This window comes from Cynocephalus volans, chromosome 8 (assembly GCF_027409185.1).
Source record: "Cynocephalus volans isolate mCynVol1 chromosome 8, mCynVol1.pri, whole genome shotgun sequence".
Taxonomy (NCBI): Eukaryota; Metazoa; Chordata; class Mammalia; order Dermoptera; family Cynocephalidae; genus Cynocephalus; species Cynocephalus volans.
In genome coordinates this window covers 103,415,410-103,439,851 of record NC_084467.1, presented here as the reverse complement: position 1 = coordinate 103,439,851, position 24,442 = coordinate 103,415,410, and the positions used below count along the sequence as shown (strand labels likewise).

General features: G+C 44.3%; 1 protein-coding gene across 1 annotated transcript in view; it reads right to left on the bottom strand.

Annotated features, from left to right (window-relative positions):
- The window catches only part of PTGFRN (prostaglandin F2 receptor inhibitor), a 78,125-nt gene extending 53,937 nt beyond the window's left edge, over nt 1–24,188 (bottom strand). The window contains exon 1 of the mRNA XM_063106402.1: nt 24,128–24,188. Coding sequence (XP_062962472.1) covers nt 24,128–24,176 — 49 coding nt within the window. The 5' untranslated portion in view covers nt 24,177–24,188. The remainder of the gene's footprint in view (nt 1–24,127) is intronic.
- Between the last annotated feature and the right edge of the window lie 254 nt (nt 24,189–24,442).

The following is a 24,442-nucleotide window of genomic DNA, read 5'->3' as shown; positions in this document are numbered from 1 at the left end:
CTTCACTTTCTGGAAATGCCATGCTCTCCTGTGCTCCATGGCCTCTGCTTCTGTGCCAACTTCACCTGGAATGCCCTCCCAGCAATCTCTTCCTCCTCTTGCAAGAGGCAGCTCCAGCACCACCTCCTGTGTGAAGCCTTCTCCATCTCCCCTGAGATCACTTAGGTACACCTTCCGCCACGTTCCAACTCAACCTGCAAAAGTACCTTTAACATCAGCTGAGTTATACAGTGCCACTGGGAAAAGTAAATCGGATATGAACAGATGCTTGAAAGATCAAATTCTAATCTGAAAGATATAAACCTGAGCAGCATCTTACATACAGAACTGAGATGTCCCCTCATCTGTGCAAATCAAGATTTTAAATTTTGGTAAGAGAATTTCAACTTGCTATCAGCAATCTGGTATTTAGCACAGTTTTAATATTGTTAAGTAACAGCTAATGGTATTTTAAAATAAATATAACTTGTAAAAAAATAAAGCATATGGCTCTTTCCAAATTAAAAAAAAAAATCTACATAGCCACACATTGCCAATTTTTGTCAAAACCTTTTGTAACAGTTGATAACTGAGTGAAAAAGAAAAAGAGCATGTTCCTCTGATTTCAGTTCTACCAGTGTTTCAAATTAAGAGTGCCAAACACTTCTGTACCTGAGCCGTATTACTTTAGTTCCCAATAAAAATGTCTTTACTAAGTAACAATTTAGAATTATAGCTTCTTTTTTTTTTTTCAGGAGTCAATGTAAGAAACCATCATGAGAAAACCTTAAAAGTACTATTAAGGACACTACTGTATTGTTCAATGATGCAAAAAACCATATGATAAAATTCCATTAAAATTTAACACCAGAAAAAAATACCTGTTGATGTAACATTGTACATTCTTTCCCCAGAAAACAAGCTACATAGGTATCTCCTACCTGTCAGGCCAGTCACCACTGCCTCAGAGTACTTTTGTTTCTCAAGACAAAATAAGGCCACTTTAATACCTACTTTTGTGCAGTGGTATTAAGGCTTCTATGCCAAATCGCTAGTAATCCTAATTACTAAGTGGCTCGGCATCACATTGCACACCCTGATTAGATTAGTCCCACTTAGTGGTGGATTAACGGGTACAAAGCTATGCTATCTACCCTAAGTGAATCAATGTACATTACATGCATGTATTAAAACAACACACTGTACCCCCACAAATATGTACAATTAAATTTTAAATAATAAAAATAATTTTAAAAAGCTATAAACACAACAACGAAAAGATCAGTCCCATTTAGGTAAGTCCCAGAATCCCCCGCACTCCATTCCCATTGCTTCTTAACTCCCATTTCAAAAAATTTTGCCAAAGCCTATATAAAACAAAAATCATCTAATACAATTGTCACTGCTAACTCCATCTCTCTTTACTCTACCCCAACTTCCAAGTTCTCTTTTACCTAACATAAAATCAGGTTTCCTTTTGTGCCTTGGCTTCAAGGAAGATCAGTCCTAAATATGATGGTCAACTATGGAAACCATGCATAGTTTAAATTTCTAATGATTATCTCCTTCCTCTACCTCTATGACTTCCTCTGCCTTCCATGTACTTTTGATCTTATTTAAGGTCCTTAGTGCTTGTGTATGTGTATTTTGTTGTAAACTGCCTCAGATATTTTTGAGGGGGAAAGTGGAGGGTAATGAGTAGGGTATAAATTTCAAAGGACAATAATTGAGATTTCCACTTCCAGATGTTTGTTTTCTGCTATGATAGAATAGCTTGTATCAGATCAACTTCCTCTCTGAGAACAACTATAAAAGACAAAGACAAGAAAAAGATAAATGAATGCATTAGTGAGCAATCAAGGCAGCCAGGCTCAAAGGGCCAAGATCACAGAAACACAATGAGGTGGGCCCAACAATGTCCACTGCTTTTTCTCTTGAGACATTTGTCCATTTTAAGTAGCGTGGACCAGAGACAATAGAAAAGTTAGTTACTAAGAGTTTCCAGCATCACATGGGGCCAAGAAGAAAATAAGTGAAATTCACAGACACTAGAAAGTCAGAGTTTGAGGAGCCAAGATCCCAGGAAAAAAGGCAGCAGTGGTGAAGTAAGCCTGACATACTACGTTGTTTTTCACCTCAAGGCAAATGACATTATGAAAGATGCACTGAAGGGAGGCAGGTAACTGGCTGAGAAACTATACAGAAAACAAATACCAAGAAGCTAAAACATTAAGCAAAGTTTTCAGCCATCTCAAAGTGTTGGAAAACAAACACTGGAATTCTGAGTCCACAAAGGAAGGTAGACTACAGTAGACATCTAGATTTTCAGTTACAGCCCCAGAAAGGGTATGCCCTTGGAGTAAGAGCAAAGCTGAAAAAACAATTAGCTCTCATCAAGACTAAAATCCGGGGATTTTCTAACTCTACTGGCCTGCCAGGAAAAGAGCAAATCTTCTTGGGAAGAAGGTAACATCATACAGAGTCTCTACAATTTTTCAGTGTTCAGTCAAAACTTACCAGATATTCCAGACAACAGAATCAAATGAGTAAACACCAAAAAGATAAAACAGACAATAGAAACAGATCTGCAGAGATCCAGATATTGATATTATCAGACGTGAACTTTAAAATAATTATGATTAATTTAATAAAGAAACAGAAAACTGGATTTCTTCTGCAAACTGTAATCTATTAAAATAATCAAACTGAAATTCTAGAACTAAAAATATACAATATCTGAATTAGCTCAATAAATGGGTTTGATAGCAGATTAGATGAAGCATAAAAGAAACAGTATAAGTTACACAAACTGAAGCCCAGGGTGTAAAAAGGATGAGAAATACAGAAAAGGAGCTATCAGACACAGTAAAAAGATTAAACATAAGTGTCATAGAGGTCCAGTAGGAGAAAGAAAGAATGTATAGAATTAGGCAGAATTAATTTTTGAAGAGATCATGGATAAGATTTTTCTTAAACCAACAAAATACATCATGCCATAGATTCAAGATGAGCTACGTATCATAAGTAGAATAAATGTAAAGAAAACCACACCTGGGTACATCATAATAATACTGCTGAAAGGCAGAGAAGGGAGCAACAATACAACTAATAGGTGACTTTAAGCAGAAATGATACTCATAAGACAACCATGGAATGACATCTTTAAAGTTACGAAAGAAACAGCCAACCTAGAATTCCACACAGAAAAAATATCTGTAAACAGGAAGGCAAAATAAATATGCTTTCAAACAATTCTCAAAAGGGAAAGAGAATCAACTGCACCAAAAGAAATACTAAAGAGAGTTCTTCAAACAGAAGGACAATGATCCTAATTAGAATCATGGAAATGCAGAAAGGCACAAAGTACAGCAGAAAGGGTAGTAACTGTGGGTAAATTTACTGAATATTGATGATATAATACAATATTAGTAATGTCTTCTGGAGTTCAAAATACATACATAATTAAAATATATGATATCAATAGCACAAAAAGTAAGAGGAGGGATGAAATAAATTAAAGGTTTTTCATCATCCCAAAAGTGGTCAAAGGACCACACTAGTGGACAATAACAGGTCAATGATGCATGTTCTAATCTCTAAAGTAACCACAAAATGAAAAGAATGGAAAACAAAATAACTTGGGGGTTGGGGGTGGGGAGGATAATAAAAATACTTGATTATTTTGGCTAAAATCGTATAAGCATTTCTCAAGTATTTATTCTGTAATGTATACAGCTTGATTTATTATCAAATCTCCAAATCTCTCAACAAGATTGGGACAGAGTAAGAGAAAGAATAATGTACAGGGTGTCTCTCATATGCTACGCACTAAGCCAAGCACTATTCATAAGTTATCTTAATTCACTGAACACAGCGGTAAGGTAGATATTGTCACCCCTATCACAGACATGAGGAAACTGAACTCAAAGAAGTTGAATAACCTGCTGAAGGTCATAACAGCTGTTAAGTGAGGGGGTCAAACCCAGGTTTATCTGGCTTTTACACTGCACTATCAAGCTACAGATGTGCTGGGTTAGGTGGCCTTCAGCTGCTTTGTATATTAACTACCTTCTGTTGATTATGTCTTTGATCTGAGTGGGAAGAAGAACCTGCTTGAAATTCCCTGTAAAATATTTCAAATTCTCCAAGGGCAGCAAAGCAACATAGAAATGAGTTGCCAAAAGAAGAAATATTATATATTCTCAATACAAAGTAGATAGATGAGTGAAATAGAGAAATGAGGATGTTAAAAATAATTTTGTTTCTTTAAAATTTTTTCTGATGTACTTACCTTCATCATTTTAAGTGATACCAACTCTAACATCACACACATTCATACTCAAAAAAGATTAAGAGAACTTCATTTCAAAATCATGTGGAAAGGACTTTTGGAAGTCCTCTGCTCTGACTTCTCAGCAGTAGATAATTAACAACCAAGAGTTAATTGTTTCCAGACTACCATTTCCCTACCTTAGAACACTCAAGAAAGTAATTAAATGCCTTCAGCTTTCTCCTATGATGTGGAATGGACGTGGAGAGGCAGAAAGTCAGGCAAGTCTTTCAAGGTAAACAAGTACTCATGTAATGTTTACTTCAATAAGTGCTATTGGCAAATGTGAGGAATCATTAAGAGAGACAAGCCAATAAAGACGAAACTTTATCTGTCCTTTCCCACTACCTCCTGATATCCATGGGAAATAGCATTTATTTCTCAGATTATCATCAACATTATTCTAAATCAAGACCTGCATAGTACAGCATATCAGCAAAGGATTCTTCCAATTGTTTCTATTATTGCTCAAATTTTATCATCTCACTGAGCTGCCTGGAAGCAAACAACCTGACTTTCCAATCTGAATCATTTGTAAGATAAATATCAGCAGTTATTGAATCCAGTGGTACTGAAACTCTGAAACTAAAGAGCTCCCGGTATTTCAGTTTGCCTTATAAAAGGATGCCTGAATCCCCCTTCCTGAGTCCTTACAAGGCCTTTAAGAGAGACTGGGGACCTACGGATTTCCACATGGAGTTACCAGTTCACATGTGAGCTAGAAATGAACACAAAGTTAAACTTGTAAATTCTTATACTGCCTTTACTGGAGTACCTGACTCAACAAATGGAAAACCTTTGTCTCCTCAAGTCTGTCACTGAGAGGTCTGGCAGGAAGGGATCATGACAACTTTTATCTAGACAGTGCCTGAATGATGAACATGCGGCAACGTACACATTGAACAAGTTACAGCCAGCAGGGAATGTATAATGTAGTCACATATGGCAGCACTTCAATATAAGAGCAGCCCTCATAATCATCATAAAAAAGTAGCTCAGCTAAGACTCACTGAGATACACTACACAAATGTAAGATAATATTACTCATCCAACAAACCGCTATCGAAAAAGATGACCCTGGGCGAGCTGACGTGTGAGAAAGGTCAGTCAGCCACTGGCTCTTCTTTTAAGGGACTTACGGTATGTGAAGAGTCATAGGTAGACATGGAAATTGTACCATAGGAAGAACACAAGTATCCAAAGCCAGGTACTAACAACTGCCATGGAGTTCAAAAGAAAGTGAGGGCATTTCCCCCAAACAGATTAGTGAAAAGCTTCATGCAGTGTCAGTATGTGAATTAGGCCTTTGAAATATGGTTGGGGGCGAGGGATGTTGAACAGAGGACACTGAGGGGGAAGGTGACTAGAGATAAGGCGAGTAGCCTAAGCAAAGTCCTCGGAGGGGACAGATGGGGACAGGTGGGGAGTGGTGAAGAGTAGGGTGATCAAAGCAGAGTATTAAGAGCAGACTGGAGAGGAGACGTGAAGGTCCAGAGAGCATTTGAGAGCCCCCACCAGATGAGAGCAGAGAGGCAATGAGAGTCAAAACGCAGAGGACCGAAAGTGGCAGCTTCAAGGGCAGCACTGGAGGAAGGGGCAGCCAGCAGACCTGTGAGGTGAGAGAGAAGTCACAGGGGAGTCAGTAGCTGGCGAAAGCTATTTTCTAAGGAAACACTGTGGGGAAAAATAGTCTGTGAGATTTAGACAAGTTGAAATGTCCACCAGGCAGCTGGAACAGAAGCCCTTAAAATATATTTTAGCCTAACACAAACGTGGGGGCACATGCATGGAAGGAAGTGAGCAAGGAGAAAATCTGCCTAAAGGTGAAAATGTGGTCACCAAGAGATGGAGTACAGACAAGAGGGAAAGCGACAAAACCACAGCGAAATCCTTTATGTAAGACAAAAGCAGAAGAAAAACAGTTACAAAGAAAAAGGGAATAGCAGCCAGTACGGAGGAAAGCCAGAAGAGGCACATGTCCTAGCTGCCAAGAGATGAAAGAATTAAGAAGGAAGGGTTGGGAATAACATCTACTGTGCTGCTTGTGGACATACCCATCTACTGGATTCTAGAAGAACACAAGCTCCTTTAAGGCTCCTTGACTACCTCCTGCACAATACCTAGAGCAGATTCCTAGAATATGCTTCTGTTTGGAAAAAAAAAAAAGAAGAAGAATGTCAACCACAGAGAAGAGTCAAGGACGATAGGTGCTGAATTGGTTACTAAGTAATCACTTGACCTCCACAGAAGTGCATTTCCAGTGACATGGGTTGGGATCTGGAGAGTAAGCCAGTAGAGAAGGAACAGTCAGATGCAGGGAAGAGAGGGCACAACGGTGAAAAGACAGAAGCGGGCCAGAGGAGATGAAGGGCACAGCCAGAGGTTCATCCTGGGAAGTCTGCCAGTCAGTCCCTGTGAGTACCTTCTAGGTACCGGGGACACACGACCCAAAGTCCCTGCTTGTAAAAGGCTTGTGCTGTAGTAAGGAGAGAGTGAGAAAACACACCCACTGGTAAATGCTATAAATTAAAACAGGACAGTACAGTTGTGATGGGGTGAAGTGTGCTCAGGAGGGCCGCTCCAAGAGGATCATGTTTAAGTTCAGAGCAGAATGAGGAGACGGTGGCTGAAGCTCTGGTGCAAGACTGCTCCAGACAGAGAGAATGGCGAACATAGAAACACTGTGATGGAACAGGCTTGGCATGTTCCGGGGACAGAAAAAAGATTAGGGTGACTGTATTATAATGAATGAGGGGGCGAAGGCCTTGGATTCTGGGTCAAATGGAAGCACATAAACTAGCAAACGATAGAACCTGCTTTATTTGTAGAAATTCCAACCTGGTTGCTGTGTGAAATATGTGGCTGATTTGGAAGCAAGGACACCAGTACAGAGGAAGTTACAGCAGGCCAGGAAAAGATGACAGACACCTGGCCACGGGTTGTAGTGGTGGTGATTCTTGGGAGCAGTCCGATTCAGGACACAACTAGTATATAAATGAAAGGCATCCTGACATCTTGAATGCGGAGACCGGGGAAGAGAGGAAATCAAGGACAATCCAGGCTTCTGGCATGAGCATCTTGGGGACATGGCGATGCCATTTACTGAGACAGCAAAGTAACTGGAGGGAAGCAAATATGTACCAGGCAAAGCCAGAGTTCTCTTCTGGCTGCTTAAAATGTGAGATCCCTATTCGACATCAAGTGGAGTAGGCAGTGCGATGTACAAGTCTGGAGCTCAGGGAGGAGGTCCACGCTGGAGATACTAATTGAAGAGCCATCAGCACATAGATGGTATTTAAAGCTACAAGTTGCATGGGGGTCCCATAGTGAGCATGCATACACAGAGAGGAAAAAGAGCCAAAGACAAAACTCTCACTTTTTCAGGTTAGAAGGAGGAAAGGATGGGTAAAAATTTAAAAAGCTTTTGAGGCAAAAAGCTTAAGGAACCTCTGGTTGGCCTCTATTGTCTCCGTAGAGTAGCAGAAAGGTGTTCTGACACCGAAGATCATAGAACAGGTGTAGAATAAGCAACAGAAGGAATGTAACAGGAAATCATCCTAAAATGAACATGAAGGAGGGCCGAACTGCAGTGAAGATGCCATAAATTTGTCGGAAACTCAGGTGAGCAGGCTTTGATATTTTCCCCAGCTAGATTATAAAGCCCAGGCTTACAGTTTATGGTTGGTGTGGATTACTCAAATACAATATGAGGACTAGCAAAGAAATATAAGGTCCTGGGATGTTAACAAGCTCACTACTGAAATTCTGACCACCAGTCTGCCCTGGAGACTGGAATTAGAATCCAAGTAGAGTGAGAATGGTCTGGTGTACTAGAAAAGAGGAATGTTCAAGATTAGGAGGATCACAGTGAGGATGAAGACTACTTTCAACAGACACGAGGGAATCTGAATAGAGTAAAGGCAAGAGGTTGTGTCACTGAGGGAAATATCAGAGTTGAAGATCAAAATGGTAAGAGTTCTGAGTGATGCTAACATCCAAGTGTGGTCACTAAATCTTACAGTCTGTTATTTTTCCCAGGGGCTAAAATTACTGTAGAAGGCACTCCCTGAGTCCTAGATAGCCTGTGCCTGGCTACAGAAACCCAAGGCAGGGGTAGTGTAATTAACAGGCTGCAAGGGTGAAAGTGGCTCAGAGATTTAAACCTTGTTTTCACTTAACATTTACATGACAGTTTCTGGCTACTGTTAGCTGTTGTCATTTATATCCAGATATTTTCTTGTAACCTTCATACATATATTCCCCAGGTCAAACAAGATAGAAAGGACATGACGGAAAGGAGACTGTTCACTCCATCAGAACTGATGGGCTCTTTGTAGTCAATGCAACTTTACCTAGTTTTGCTGCCAACAGAACCATCACTTTCTGCGTTATAGACAAGGAAGGCAGAAAGAGATGCAGTGCCACAAGCAACTGAGGAAAAAACCTGCTAGTCACTTCTTAAGGGTGCATCATGAGCTAACCAAATTCCTTCTAGATCATATAACCATAACATCACTTCCAGTTAGTTCTGTGCCCTTTCAGAGATTCTTGGAGGCCAGAGCCATGCCAAATCCTTAATTCTGCATTGTGAGGTTTTGTACCATGCCAACTTAGCGAAACTGGAACTACATTTCCCAGAATCCTCTCCTCTGTGCTGTTCCGGCTTACAGTTGAACAAAACAACTTCATGTGAGATTTGAGAGGTGGAAGAGAAGCAGCAGCCATTACATCTGGTGGTCCGCTTGGTTAAAGGCAGTGAGAGATGGATGCTGGGGTGCTAGAGGGAACCGGTTTGTCCTGCTCCTTCTGCTCCTGTTTTCTTCCCAAATGCTATTCTTATAGACCAACATGATTCCGAGACCACCAGATGCTTGGTTACAATCTCAGAGGTTAGTGAAGAGGTGATTACCCTTCCTCAGACCTTTACACCAGTCTGCCTTCACAGTCCCACTAGGCCTGGCTTTCTGATTCCTCTGCAAGCCTCAACTTGTCCACCCCACAGGAAGGCTGACTAGAGACTTTTCCCTGATCCTCCAACTCTCCTTTTCAAATCTTCACTTCCCCAGCTCCTCCCATAATTGTGTAAAGTTTAATTCCTCTAATAAATGCCTTATTCCGTAATATTTACACAGGCTCTGCTTCTCTACTGGAATCCCAATACAGTAAACCAACTATTGAGTAGACTGCTTTGCCATTAAGGACTCAGTAATTGACAAAAACCAGCTTACATTTATAGCATTGCTTTACAGTTTACAAATCCTGTTCACATGATTTAATACTTGATCTTGAAAGGATTAAATAAGGAAACTGAAGTTCTGAGAAATTATGTGATCAACTGATAATAAAAAAAAAAGATGCAAAAACCACTTTAAGGTGATCTGTAGTGATGAGTAACCAAAATAACTCAATAAACATGAAATGATTTAAACAATTCTGTCCAAGGACTAAAGACAGAAAAGGCTGAGGCAAGATCTGGCCACAAGGATTATTTCAGAGCATTCTGTAAAATTACCAGCTGCTAGAGCCCAAGCACTGCCCAGAATCCCTCACCACTCAGCCATTTTCAATCCTCTCCACGTTCAAACAGGCCAATATTGTCTGCCAAGTTCTGTGTGAACACCTGGTCCTCCTTTTGGCCTGTGGTTTAAAAAGAATGGGGGATTCACACTGGGTTTAAACTCGCATTTCGGCATGAAAAGCACCTGAGATAATTGTTGGTGAAGTTCTCCCCCAATCCCTCCCTTGGGCAGTTGTCCTCTCTCCACTTACCTTACTGTTTCCTACACCTATGTTCTGCTCTTCCTTTACCTTGCCCATCTCTCCACCCCAATGAAGCCTTAAGCCCACCCTTGACATTTACAGATGCCATGGGTGGTATAGGGTACATGCCCAGCTTTCCTGAAGAGACTCAGCAAGGAGTACAGTGTGACAGTTTGCCTGCAAGGAATTGAACAAAAAAAGACACTGGGTTCACATGCCCTTTTAGGAAAAGACTAACTACATCAATCTGATATTTCATTCCTTCATTCAGAAATTCTTTACTGAACACCTACTGTGTGCAGAACCACATCATCATGTAAAGTTGATGAGCCAACACCTAGCCAGGTGTCAGAGTTGATGAAAATGAAACTTCATGTGGTGGGCTCATGGAAAAGCTGGGAGGACAGGAGTCCCCCAGCAAGATGAGACTCTTGTAAAACATCAAGTAAATAAAGGGAAGGAGGAACCTAGAGCATTTAAGGGCAGGCAGAACCAGAAAAAACAGACAAATTTACTTACATCACGCTTATACTCCTTCAGGTGACATGTAAGGCTCTTCACAACCTTATGACTTTCTCTCCAGTCTCAACCCTTTCCCTCTGAAGACCTTACAACTCAACCCTCCACTCCAGCTGCAAAAAGAGCCTTTCTTCACTCATTAAAAACCAACACACTCTTATAAATGGGTGTATTTCTTTCCTTATGCTTTTCCCTCTACCTAAACAAATTACCCACCCCTTCTCTGCCAGATCATCAAGACTTAATCCTTAAGCTCAAGTGAGTCCACCTTGCTGAAGCCTTCCCTGATCCTGCCCCAGCCACAGCCCCCCGCTCAGGCAAAACTCAGAAGGTACCTGCTCACCTCCAAGATCACCCCGAGCTTGTTTGCTTGTCTGCCTCCCTTACTGGACTATGAGCCCCTGCAGGGGCTGCTCACCACATCCCCAGCCTAGCCACATGCCCAGTGATGTAATGGCTGTGATCACTCCTATCTCAATGAGTTGTTGGAATTTTAGAAGCAGAATTATCTGCAGATCATCATCCAGGTGGGTTAATAGGAGTTACTTAAACTCATTAATTTCAGAAACAGTCCCCCATCAATAAATTTTCAAACAAAGCTCTTCACCAAGCTCATCACAGAAAGTGAAGACCATGGTTGGAACAACTTAGACACACAGCAACAGTCAAACAGACCAATTCTCAGCACCCCAGGAGGGGACACAATCTCAATATTCCAAACTCCAAATGTGACCACATCAATTTTATTAACACTCTTCTTTGGGGCTAGTAAAAACTAACTGCCCAGGTGCTTTGGATCCTTACAAAAGGTTCCCAGTTCAGACATGGCACTAAAGCCTTTATACATGCACAGGTAGAGAGGAGACACAGGAGGTGACACAGCCAGGTACACAGGATCATGTCAGTTGTCTGACATTTTCTGCAAAAGCAGGAAATGGGCTACTTTCTGCCTAAAGTAGCCCAGAATCCTCCCTTTTCTCTGAAATTTCACTTTTTCCTTGTCTCTAACAATCCTTGTACGCTTCTTCAAAGCCACCTCTCTTTATATACGTCATGCCTCCAAAACTAGACTGGCAGCTACAGGACTCCAGGGACTGTGTCTATGTCTTTACGTGCCCCAAACTCTAGAACAGTGCCTGGCACAGGGTGGGTAATACCCAGTGGTGAAGAACCAGGCAGCAGCACTGTGCCCCTTCCCTTGGACATGGCTAGGGGTGGCTGCTAGCCAGCATAGTGAAAACGAGGACTAAGTCTGTGGTTTGGACTAACCCAGCCACAAGTCATTTGAAGCATGCAGTAGGCTGAAGAAACTGCTTCTCTATACTGTGAATGGCCAGGATGAAACCTCAGAAGGGAACAGGTGCCATTTTAGAATGGAAGAAGTTATATCAACCCCAGAGAGGGAGGAAGAGGTGGAGAGAGTGGACAGACAACGATGAGAACTCATGAATCATTTGTCTTCCGCACAAACTGCCAAGGAAAAAACTGAAAAATCCACAGGAGAGAGAACAGCGGCTTTCTCTCCCTTCTTTTTCTTGTGTGGATTCCATTTTCTCCTACTGTACCACACAAACCTCTTAGAAATGAAGTCACAAATAATTCTTTCCAAAACGGTAGCAAAAACAGATAATGAGCACACATACAAAAGCTAGTGGGACATACTGATAACTTCTGCCCCCTTTATGACTTAAGGTCCACAATTTCATGTAGTGTTTCATATGTGTATCATATATATTCTATATAATATGTATTTATATATGTGTTACACATATATCTCACAGGGGTTTTCTAAACACATAAATTAATTCAATCATTCGAAGATTCAAGGTCCTAAACCCTGGAATAAGCACAAACAGACGTGGTCCTACTCTCATAGTGCTCACAGTCTGGGGTGAGCCAGACAAACCCTCCTCCTAATGGACAGATCACAATGCTGACCGCCTGTGCTCCGAAGGCACACAGCTCAGTGACAGTGCATGACGCAGGCCGGCCCATGCTACTGGCAGCAGAACTTCTGGGTCCAATGTCCTCATCTGTCTGGGAAGCGAGGTTTCCTTTGAGGTCCAAAGAATCAAACTACTGGAAACAATTCCAGAGCAAATCCATAAACCAAAGAAGGCAATGTGTGCACAGATTTTATAGCTGTTTCTAAGGGCGTCAGGTGAAGGATACTTGGGAGAACTTCAAGAGGAGTCACCAAAACTTGATTTTGTGCTCTGTCTCCATACTTCTTTGTTGTGAGGCCCAAATGCCTTAAGTGGACACACCGGACAGCACACCACACTTGCCTTATTGTTGCCACTTTCTTAGGACCAAATTCACATCCTCCTGTATGATAACTGCCTTTATGCCTGTGGTACATGTTAACTTGGTGCTAGCATGTGGGATCCCTGAGGGTACATCAGGCAGCACGTCCACTTTGCTACTTCTGTGACACTCCAGAGATGCGCTAACAGAGGAACTTCCCCAGTTACTTTATGAGCCAGATAAAGTACATTAAGCTTTCTGGGACTCATACAGATTGGATGAAAGCTGTTTGTGGGAAAAATTGTTATTAAAGTGGGACTCCAGTGAATAGACCACATGATTGCATAAACCCTGTTTCCATAGAAAACCAACTAAAATTCCCCATCCTTCCTCTAAAACTTATCTGTCTCTTATCAGGTGATAGTCCTTTGAAGAAATGCTCTGATAAACTACCTAAGGGGAGCATCAGTAACTGTTTTCTGGGCTGTTTTCCTGGTAAGAAACAAGGAAAAATAGGGTTATGGCCTGACTTACCTTCATTTAGCAGACTAGCTTCCTGCAAGCCACAGCAGGCCTCGCCAGCCTCGTGCACTCCAACTCTTAGCTGCGGTGTGGGCACTGATGAGCCTGCCAACACCTTTCAGGGTGACATTGCTCACATTCTTCCTCTTCACCAACCTCTCCTCCCCAGATTTTAATATCCACATCCCCCGAGGTCTTGCTGACTTTTCCAGCTTAAGTCAGCTAATCCCCAAATGGGACACAACCTGCACACATTTATCTACTCCCACCTTTGAGCAACTGCACTGGTCATTTTCATACCTGAAACACCTTCGCTGCTCCTGGTTCTCAGCTCTCCAGCTCCACCTGCTCTGTGGAGTTTTTCCATAATAATAGCCCCTGGCCTCAGATTCATCCCTATAATTCTGACAGCCTCATCTGCACAGCGATCTAGTAACTCGTTCACTCAAACTTTTAAAAAGCACCTATAATCCTTTCTGCTGTTCAGTTATAATTAGTTCTGTTTCCATTTTGGACTCCATTTCCTAATTCCTTTGTAATCTCCCACACTGTCAGAAACACAGTAAATATTCTCCAAATGCTGCTGAAGTACTAAAAAATAAGACCACAAAGAAAAGTAGGAATGTCTTCTATTGGAAGGTAGAGTAATAGTTGGACACATATTATTTACTCCTTCAAGGTCACAACTGTGTTCATTTCAACTAATGCGAAAGTGCCCACCATGTGCCAGGCTCTGAGCTGGGCACTGTGATCTTAACTTGGAACTTACTGTATGGATTTCTCAATCAAAGATGATGAACTGTAACGTCTTCTAATAAATAAGAAAACATATGGATATGCCAACTTTCAGAAAACGGAAAAATGAATAGCTGTGCCTAAAGTGTTTTTTTGTTTGTTTTAACTCCTCACTGGGACATAAGCAAAGTAGCAGCACACTGGACAGAAACCAAATCAGCTAACATTCTGCTCTTAGAATATCCTAGGGGAGCAATACATTTATAAGGCACTATCTACCCCCCTTCAACTCTGGAATAGCACAAGATAACAAGCTACTTCAAACACAGCCCAGAACTCACTCCTAGAGGGTTCTTGGTAAGTCTCAGAAATATCTTCATCCCAGACAAGTGAGATAATGTCACTGGGATTAGCAGCATCAATAGTAGCACCTCAAAGTAGCCAGGGAGGCCTGGGCAGCAGACAGGTTGCAGACAGGACTGAGGTCACAGACACAGGTTCCTACCAACAGTATGCAGGCTTTCTAGAATGTATCCAACATTATTTGGAACCTTCCCTTTTCAGACCAAGGGAATGAAAAGGAAGAAAGTTCCCAAATATTAGGAACACCTTTCTTAGCCTATTAAGTCTATTGATTGGCGATGCCAGAATTTCAACTCTCTTACCCTTCAGGAAAGGTGCATAATCCAAAGCAGCATCAATAACTGGACACATCTAAAGATGCCTGTTTCTCTTCGCACTGTGGTCTGGGGTGTATCAGGAAAAGGAGAACCTGTGGAGCACAACCATCTACCAGGCTCCTCCCTAGACTTAAAGGCTAAATGTGGAAGAAAACACAAGCTACAGTTCTGAGGGTTGAGGCTTAATTACTCTACCCCAACTTACTCATGGCTGATATCCTCAATCAGAATATGCAAAAAAATCAGTAATAATAGACACAGTCTGTCATCTAGAGATGTCTTATTGGCTTTACTATTTCTATAACTTTCCTCAGAAGTCTGCCTGAAAGCCCAGTCAGCCTGGTTGTGGGGACACCTCTGTACCCTAGATAACCCCGAAGAAAGATCCCCAGTTTCACAGCACAGGAAATGGGCTGGAATGAGGAAGTAGTTGCTGATACAGGACAAAACAAACAATTCCCCGAGCCTTCCGAGGTGGAGAGGTGCCAGGCAGGTGAGAGACAAGGCACAGGCTGCAGACATGAGGAGTGTTTGGGAAGATGGGCAGAGAGCCAGGGGAGCCAGGGCTGGACCAAGAGGCCCATATGGCCAACAGCAGGGGTCAGTGTGGACTCGAAGAATTCTGGACATGGAGCAGAGACCTTTGGGATCAGCTAGCCCAACCCTCATTTTACAGGGGTTAACTTCTCCAAGGTCACAAAGCTAGTGAACGGAAGAACTAGGGTCAGAATCCAAGCCTCCTGTCTTAAAAAGACAAGAGAATAAATGTTATCACATGTTAGCTAATTGTATCAATTCCTTTCCATGTTTTCAAATACATATTTTGACTCTGAATGACCTGGACTAACACAGAAAGAAGAGTGTACTTTGATTATAAGCCTAGACACTGGAGCCAGACCATCTGGGTTTGAGTCCTAGAAGCTCTGCCACTTATGGTGTGACCTTGAGCAAATTACTTCACCTCTCTGTGACTCAGTTTCCTCATCTATCAAGTAGGGGTAATAACAGTACCTACCTCATGAGGTTATGAAGACTACTAAATGAGTAAATATATGGAAAGTGCAGGGCTGGCACAAAATAAATGATGTATAAAAGAAAGGAATTTCTTAGGGAGGAAATAATCTTCATATTGTTTCCTCCCAGCACACCCGCTCCCCAAACTCCTCTTCGTCTTAGATATTCATCTTAGATGAACTCCTGTTCATCTTTGTCCTATACCTGGGACTAATGCTTCTAAAAAGTCACACTGCTGTCTCCTAAGCCACTTAGGCCCAACCCAATCAGATATTAGAGCTAAACTGGCCTAAATGGCAGAAGAGACAAAAACTCTGAGTAAAGGGCTTATTGACTACTCGCCACCCAGTCTATCATCCCTTAGATTTCTACTTCCACAACACTGTACTCAGAAGTTACCTCTTTTGACCCTTATGTCCTACCTTCCTAGACCACCCAATCCCTTGCCTCTGAATCTGCTTTTTACTCTCATCACATCCTCCAGTCCCTCAAACTTTCTGTGGATTCATCAGGCCTGGAACCCCCACCACCTGCCTGCCCCACCTGGACTCCTTGGTCAGCCTTCTCTGTGATGTTATTTGCTCTCTCAATTCCTTCATCCCTCATCCTTCCACACTCCTTCCATGGATAGACCACACGATGTCATCTATGTGCCCAGCCCCAGCCCACTCTCTTCTATCTCTGACTCTGACCATGGCCTTTGTCTCAGTGCTCTCTGAGAAAGCCCAGGCTGCCAAGTAATCTGTGTGCCAAGTGCTCTGCCAGACTAGGGCTTCTCAAACTTTAGCATGCATGTGAATCCCCTGGGAATCTTGTTCAAATGCAGACCCTGATTGAGTAGGCTGGACCAGGCCATACTTGGAATAGCAACATTCTAAGAATTTACATACGTTATGTTTAATGTTTGCAGTTTTCTAGATACATTATTTTTAACCTTCATGACACACCTGCAAAAGAGGTATAATTCTCACTTCACAGAGGAAGAAAATAAGGTTCAAAGAGGTTAAGAAACCTTTCCAAAGGTCAAGTGCTGGGAGGCAGGACGCAAATGGAGGGCTGATTCTTGAAGTCTCAACCCTATCTTTCCCCTACATAAGTGATTTTTAACTGGGGGATGGGAAGGATATAAAGAACAGAAATCACTTTTAAGAACACACATGCAATGGTTAATTTGCAATACAAACCACTGAAATCCTCTTAGTTGATGTGAAAGGGAAAAAGATGGGTTATAAAACGGCACAATGTTCTCAAGCTGAAGATTTTATCTAACAGCTGAAGGCCTAAAAGCAACTATCAGGAAGTAAGTTAACTCCACCAATCAAATGGAAGATGTCCAGAGGGACATGGGGGAAACCTTAAGCATGTGCAGAGAAGGAAAGGGAACATAAAGACGACTTCTAACTAGCATGTCTGGGGACTAAGGGCCACTCCTAGGGCTGACAAGGCTAAACACACCACAGAGACTGGTCCACACCACACTGCACCCTCCACACACCCTGCATCTCCCCCTGCCCTCCTCCCGCACACTCCGAGGCCAGGGCCTCTACTTGAGCCCACCCCCGACCCACTGCCTCAGGAGTCCAGCTCCAGCAGTCATGCTTGCTCACCTCTCTCCGGCCTGTCCCTCCCCACTGGAGCCTGCAGCTGGCCTGTCAGCATGCTGGAGTCTCCTGGATCCTGCGTATGTCAGTTTGGCTGGCACTGCCATGCCACAAGCTACGACCCTCCCAGTGGTCTTCCACTTGAAAAGGTGGGAGATCATCTCCCCATGCCACTCGCTCCTCAACTTCTGTGATTTTACTTCCTCCTTCATTGTTCAGACTTCAAGGTCTAAAATCCAAGGGCTTCTCTTTGTCTTTACATTTCTGGTTTCTTGACAGCATTTGATCAATCCCTGTTTAACAAATCCACTCCTACTCACCTCTGCTTGGCTTCCAACAGGGGGCTCTCTGGCTCTTCCCCCACTCTTCTTACACATTCCTTTTAGAACTCTCCCTTCCATTTCCAGCCCCCTAACTGCAGGCATACCCAAGCACCTGCCCTTGACCCTCCCTCGTCTCAATCATCCAGTGTCCGGTGATGGCACCAACCAGACATCTAGTGCACCCTGCCCCACTGAGCTTCCCAGCTTCCATCTTTAAACAGCTCATCCCAAGGCTGGGGCTAAGGGGCTCAGGCACCAAGTGAAAGAGATAACTGCATCCTTTGCCAAATCACAGCATACACAGGAGATGGTATTTGTATAGCTCTCTGCGTAAACAGGCCTTTGGGTTTAGAAGCAGGCTCTGACCTGTAGGCTCCAGGAGCTAAGGGCATCAACATCATGACACACATACAACCCACCTGATACCCATGCAGATCCCTTAACATGGCCCACAACCTGGGAGTTCTGGCCTAGTCCAGCTCTAAATAAGAATTATCAGGACATTCTTGACTTGGTGTCACTTTTAATATCTGAGAACTAACTCATCTGTTTGAATACTGCTTCTATTTCATTAGGATTCAAAGGTAGCACCCATTCTGAAATGTGCCCTGAACCCTTAAGCATAATTCTGTTCTTCATGGTTCTAAGTCAAATTCACTCTGGACACAGCAACACTAGCCACACTATACTTCTCCATCCCCCTGAAATATCCTGAGTGATGTAAATGAGTTCACGTTCCAGCTGCTTATAAAGGTGTGAAACAGGATGCAATTAAGGTCCCAGAATGTCATACTTAAACTTGAATCACACTGCTTAGTGACTCCATAATCTAGCATAGGCACTTGGGGAGTATTGTGGAGAAATCAGCATTTGAAGAACACAAACGTATACATAGTGCCATTATCTCTAGTCTACTTGAAATCACATTGCCAGTACGCGACTATATTAACTACTGGCTCCAATTCTGTTGCTTCCCAAAGACTACAGTTGGTGTGGAAATAAATATTCCAAGATCTAAAAAACCACTGACTGTGCCAACTGCAGCACTTCACCTTTTCCATAAGATAAATTATGAAGAATTTTTGCCAGTTCAAGTTATTTTCCCAAAGCACAGTCAAATGGCCTTGCAACCCTGCCTTTAAGAAACCAATGCAATTAAACTGAACAGCTATGAACTGCCCTGACAGCTTCCCCCCAACTTCATTTGATAAAGTGAGAGGCAGACACACACCGACAGACAAGCACACACCTTATTTAACTGCCAGACGCAGAGCCAATATGAAAATGTACATTCAATCTATGGGGGAAAAAATCAGCTCAGCAGCTCATCGCTAAAACAAAATAGCCATATAAATGCCGACTAGCCTGAGTGCCTTGTAAGGAATGATCACTGACAAGTAGAATTCCTATTCACCAGGCTAATAAGAATAATTATAGCCAGGGCAGGCATTAATCAGCTTGGCAGATACAGGAATTCTGTTAACAAGGCTAAAATGAGTGCCAAGGAATCTCTGAAGGCCACAGCACTTCAAAGACTGCGAAAGCTGGGTGGATTCACTCGGGTTCCTCCTATTGGCCCTCCTCCTCCTTCAATGCTTCTGGAGGAAACTGCATTTTGGCCCTGTTGTCGCAGCAGCCACAGTGACCCGTTAGGGGCTGCAGAGTTGCTTCATCTGAGAGGTGCGCGCTGGCACCAGCCCTACCCTCAGGAATTGTGCCTGGGCTGTGCACATCCCAGATCCTCCTGTTTTTAACTGTGCTTTAAAGCTTTCAAAAGCCACTATCATCCTTTCTCACCTAATCCCAAGCAATACACAGCACAAGGCTATGGTGAACATCAGTCAACTTCTCCTTGGCAGAGGCAGAAGGGAGTCCTGAGATCGAATCCTGACTCTGCCACGAAGTATCTGTATGACTCTGGACAAGTTATTTAACTTTTTGGGCATCTGTTTCCTCATCTGTAATAAGGAGAAAATAACAGTGCCTTTCTCAAAGTGCTGCTATAAGGGATAACTAACAGAATGTATGTAAGAGCCTGATGCTTGATATGCACTCTATAAATAGTAGCTATTAGTACTCTGTGCCTGTTAGGTACAGAGTCCTGTACAGCAGCTACGAGGAAAGAACAAACAAAAAATTTAGTTTACAGACACACACACATTATAAAGGAGTGGCTATGGCCGGGCAGGGGGATGGGCACATTTTTTCTCTACCTTCTATCCTTCATAACTGACTCAGAGACTGCTGGCTGTCCCCCCAAGTCCATTCTCCCCTTCCTCCATAGCAGCAGGCAGATGGCTGCCAGGCTTCTCTGCATTTCCCAGCTTCCCTTGCAGCAGTGGGGAGCACGGGACTAAACTCTGTCCAGCAAAGTGTGTACAGAAACGATGATGTGCCACCTCCAAGCTTGGCCCACGAGGCCTCCATCCATTCTACTCCACGCTCTTTCCCCCTTTGTGGGGAATGGAAGGGTGAAGACAACAACCAAAGTGATCTTAGAAACCATGGGCTAAAGACAGAACTGCCACCAGCCTGGCAGCCAGAGTGACCACGTGGAGCAGGTGCTGCACCCACCTTTTCCCTCTTCAGGATCCCCCAGCACTGTTATGAAAGACATTTCTATTATTTGAACCACGATGTTTTGAGTCTATTTGTTTTTTTTTTTTTTTTTTTTTAAAAGATGACCAGTAAGGGGATCTTAACCCTTGGCTTGGTGTTGTCAGCACCACGCTCAGCCAGTGAGCGAACCGGCCATCCCTATATGGGATCCGAACCCGGGGCCTTGGTGTTATCAGCACCGCACTCTCCCGAGTGAGCCACGGGCCGGCCCTTGAGTCTATTTGTTAAAGCAGTTTAACCTACCTCATTAATACCCTCCATATTCTTTAAATTTAAAATATAGATGTAATGCTTTTGTCATTTAAAAACCATTTCAATGGATTTGCAAAAAAATGCTTGAAAAGACATAATAAAGAGAACAGGTTGATCCCTATCCACAATCTCCATGCCTTCCACTCTCCAATTCATGCTGCACACTAGTTGGGGATTTACCCTCCTCAGACACCTCACCTTGTCCTGTTAATCTCACCCTGCAAACTTTTAATGGCTACCTATTTCCAGAGATAAAAGGACATACACATTTATAAGTACTCAGTAAACCAATATCTATCCATTTCGTGTTATATACCCTCTTAACAGTAGGGATACTATAGGGAGCAAGACTAACATGGACTCTGCCCCCAGGGGATATCATCAGGGTGGGGATCTAGACAAGGGAACAATTATACACAGTGAAATAATAAGTGCTACGATGAGAGACGCACAGGCGGCCTGGCAGCACCTGGAGGGCCAACAAATCCATCCTCACCGTCCAGGCTTCTCAGCACAGCGCACAGAACCTCCAGGATCTACCCTGAACGCACCTTTCATTTGTTCCCCCATTATTTCCTCCTCCTTCCACCCGCAGTTACATGGAACTTACATGCCATTTCTGAATGAGCCATGTACTTTCACTCATCCATACTTTATGCTTTTCCCCAGAGCCTAGAATGCTCTTCTATCCTTTCTTTCAAAATTCTAATTATCCCCAAGGCTCAGCTCAAATGTCATCTCTTCAGCAAAACCACTCCCCCAACCCCCAAGTCAAAATTAATCATCCTCTCCCTTGTCTCCTAACTAGCACTCTGTTTCTACGTCAGGTATTTCACTGTCTTGTGGTTAGCCCTTTTATTATCTGTCCACTCACCCCCACCAACCACACAGTGAGACGTGGTGTCCTGGGCGTTTGCCTGGGACTCAAGTACTGAACACACTCTTACGGACAGAGTGAGCACTTGAGGAATGTCATACTGAATGGACGGACAAGACAGGTCAGGCAGAGGAGTAAGAGGAGATGTGAAATGAAGCTGAGTGGGTTCTGCTGTAATCATCATAGGTAGATTTAGTGAGGAAGCTTCATGGAGGCAGTGAGTTTTAGGGCAAAAAGGAAATGTAAAGGCAAGAGGAAAGAAGTAGGAGGGGCCAGAAGGTCCGATATACTCTGTGTTAAAGGAGAGCAAACAGGTTACTTATGAAGTGTCTGAACCAGAGAGAAGACCAGAGTGGAGACAACACAAGGGGCAGCATTTCTTTGAAGGACAATCATAAGGAACCAATGGGCAAAGGCAGGAGCCCCAAAAATGATCCTTTCAGAAAATGACGAACTTAGAAGGGAGGCTGGAGGAAATAGTCAACCAGGAAGATGTCAGGAGTTATCTGTGTGGGGAACCATCAGGACCTGGGCTAAGACAGCAGCTGTAGAAATAAGAAGCGTGGAGAGAAGCTTGAGATGGTGCTATGGAAAAAGCCACAGAATTGCAGGACAGTGTGAATGTGGAGGTCAAAGACAGCAGTGATACCAAGATTATACCCAGGTTGCAATACAGGAGGAAAGCTGATCCTGCTGACCAACATATTAAGTTTCAGCAATCAGTATCCTGTTAGAATGGTGTAAATCAAGGAGGCCTTCCCAGAGGTCAGGCTGAAGTCACACCAAGTGAGATTCTGTGGGGGCAGAGTTATCAGGTGGAACATTGACAGTTCAGAGAACTGTTAGGTGAAAAGGCACTGGCTAGTGACACCACAGAAATCCTGTGTAGTTAACATAGGACATCCAGCCAGGGCAGGATACACTGGTATGCAACCAAGATTTCCCCAAGCTGTGCTTTTCCCACTTTTATTCTGCTTTTGCCAGTTTCTCCCTTTTTTTTTCCCTTACCATAGTTACTGAAGGCATTCTTTTCAAATTTCTACCTCATCCCACCCTCTTAATTGGTGCAGGGGTTGTGAACTGTGCAGCTCTAGGGGGAGTCATTCACATAGACTCCAGGGTGAACAGCAGCTCCTAGAGTTGCTGTGCATTGCACAATCTGTGCAGCCATAGCTCGTGGCCCTGCTTGCCCCAGACACATAAGCCAATTGATGGGTGTGGACTATCAACAGCAATGTGCTACAAAGGTAGAACTTAACTAGGGTCCCAGAGTGAAAGGGAAAGATTAAAAGCACACGGACCAGAGACCATAGAAGACATGCTATAAAACTAAATGGAAGATCTGGAAGCTTTTTGCACACAGGTTGCTGCTGAAGCACTGTGGCTGATGAGCTCTCTTAGGGAGTGAGTTCAAGAAAATCCCTCAAAGGTGAAGGAAAAAAACACAGTAGCAGCTAAAAAGGCTGGTTCACCAGCAGGAGGAGTCATGGGGACTAGGACAGTGCAAGCCCTGGTGCCAGAAGGCAGGGAGTGGCCATGTAAGGCCTCCACTGGGACCCTCTGACCATAAGTGCTGAGCAGTCATTTACCCTGTGTGCAGCTGGGGCCTGGCTGGGACAGACACCACACACCATGCACTCTGTAAAGGATTCAGATCTGCCTTCTCTAGGGGCTTGGAAGAGACCTGTGGCCAGGTCAAAGGGTTCATCTTGTCCTAGTTGACGCTGACCATAGGAATATCAAAGCATTTAAGGGTGAACCCTCGGGTACCATGGTGGGCACTTAATAAACACACTTCCGTGGCTGGTTAAGATAACTGAATATCTAAGATAAGTGTATATCTAAGTGAAGATAGTGCCTGTGCATGGAGTGAATGGAAAATGGAGAGAAAACAAAAACAAAAAAACACGAGATTCCTTGGGTAGGGGGAGGATGCTGGGTCAAATCAGCATGAGGCACCAAAGGTTTCTGGAGGGTGTAAGGGAGGAAAAGTAACAGGCAGAAAAAGTTGGAGAAGCCAGGCTCTTTAGGTCTTTGTGTTATAAATATGCAGCCAGGCAGCTTCAAGGAAAGCTAAAAAAAAAAAAAAAAAAAAAAGACCGAGGCAGAAGATGTAGCCACAACTAAAATGACCGAAGGGCTCGCGCACCGATTTTCATGGCCACGCTCTGGGCCGCCCCGTGACCTCCGTAGGAGGAAGTTGGAGGATTCCCTCGCTCCCCTGGAGAGACAGCTCGGCGTGGGTCTGCGACTGCGAGGAGCGAGCCGGCCGGCGGCGGCGATGGCGGGGCAGAGCAAAGGCTCAGATTTCCGCTCCAGAGCTGGGACCGCAGGCACCTTCCGGGCCCGGAGTTCAAGGTGAGCAGGGCTGCCGGCGGCCAACAGGTAGGGAGGGCTGGGGAGAAGCCGGCCACGGCCACTCCCCCCGGCACATGTGGGGTCGAGGCTCGGCCTGGAGGAGCGGCCGCTTGCACCCGCACGCGGGGCCGGGGCGGATGGGCGCCGGGCTCCGGGCGACCCCGCGGCTGCTCCCCGCCGGGCCGTGCAGCCCGCGCACCCCGACCGGGTATCCCGGCAGCGGCCCGGGCTCCCTCGGCGCCCCAGGCCGCGCGCTGTAGCCGCGCCCGCCAAGCCCCCCCGGGGCCCCGCCGGTCCCCGCGCGCACTCACCCAGCGACAGGAGCGCCAGCAGCAGCGGCCTCGGCGCCAGGCGCCCCATGCTCGCGGGGCGGGAGCGACTCTCCCCCTCCCGCGCCTTCCCCGCCGCCTCTCCTCCTCCTCCTCCTCCAGCTCCGGCTGCTCCAGAGTCAGCGCTCCTCCGCCTGGGCCGCGCGCCTGCTCCGCTCTCCTCGCGAGCCGATAAATCCCAGCGCTGGGGCGTACGTGCGCCCCTGGCTCCGCTCGCTCCCTCCCGCCTCCTTCCCTCCCGCCTCCGGCCGGCCGGGCCCCGGAGCCAGCTCCGCCGATCCGAGTGTGCAGCCCCGA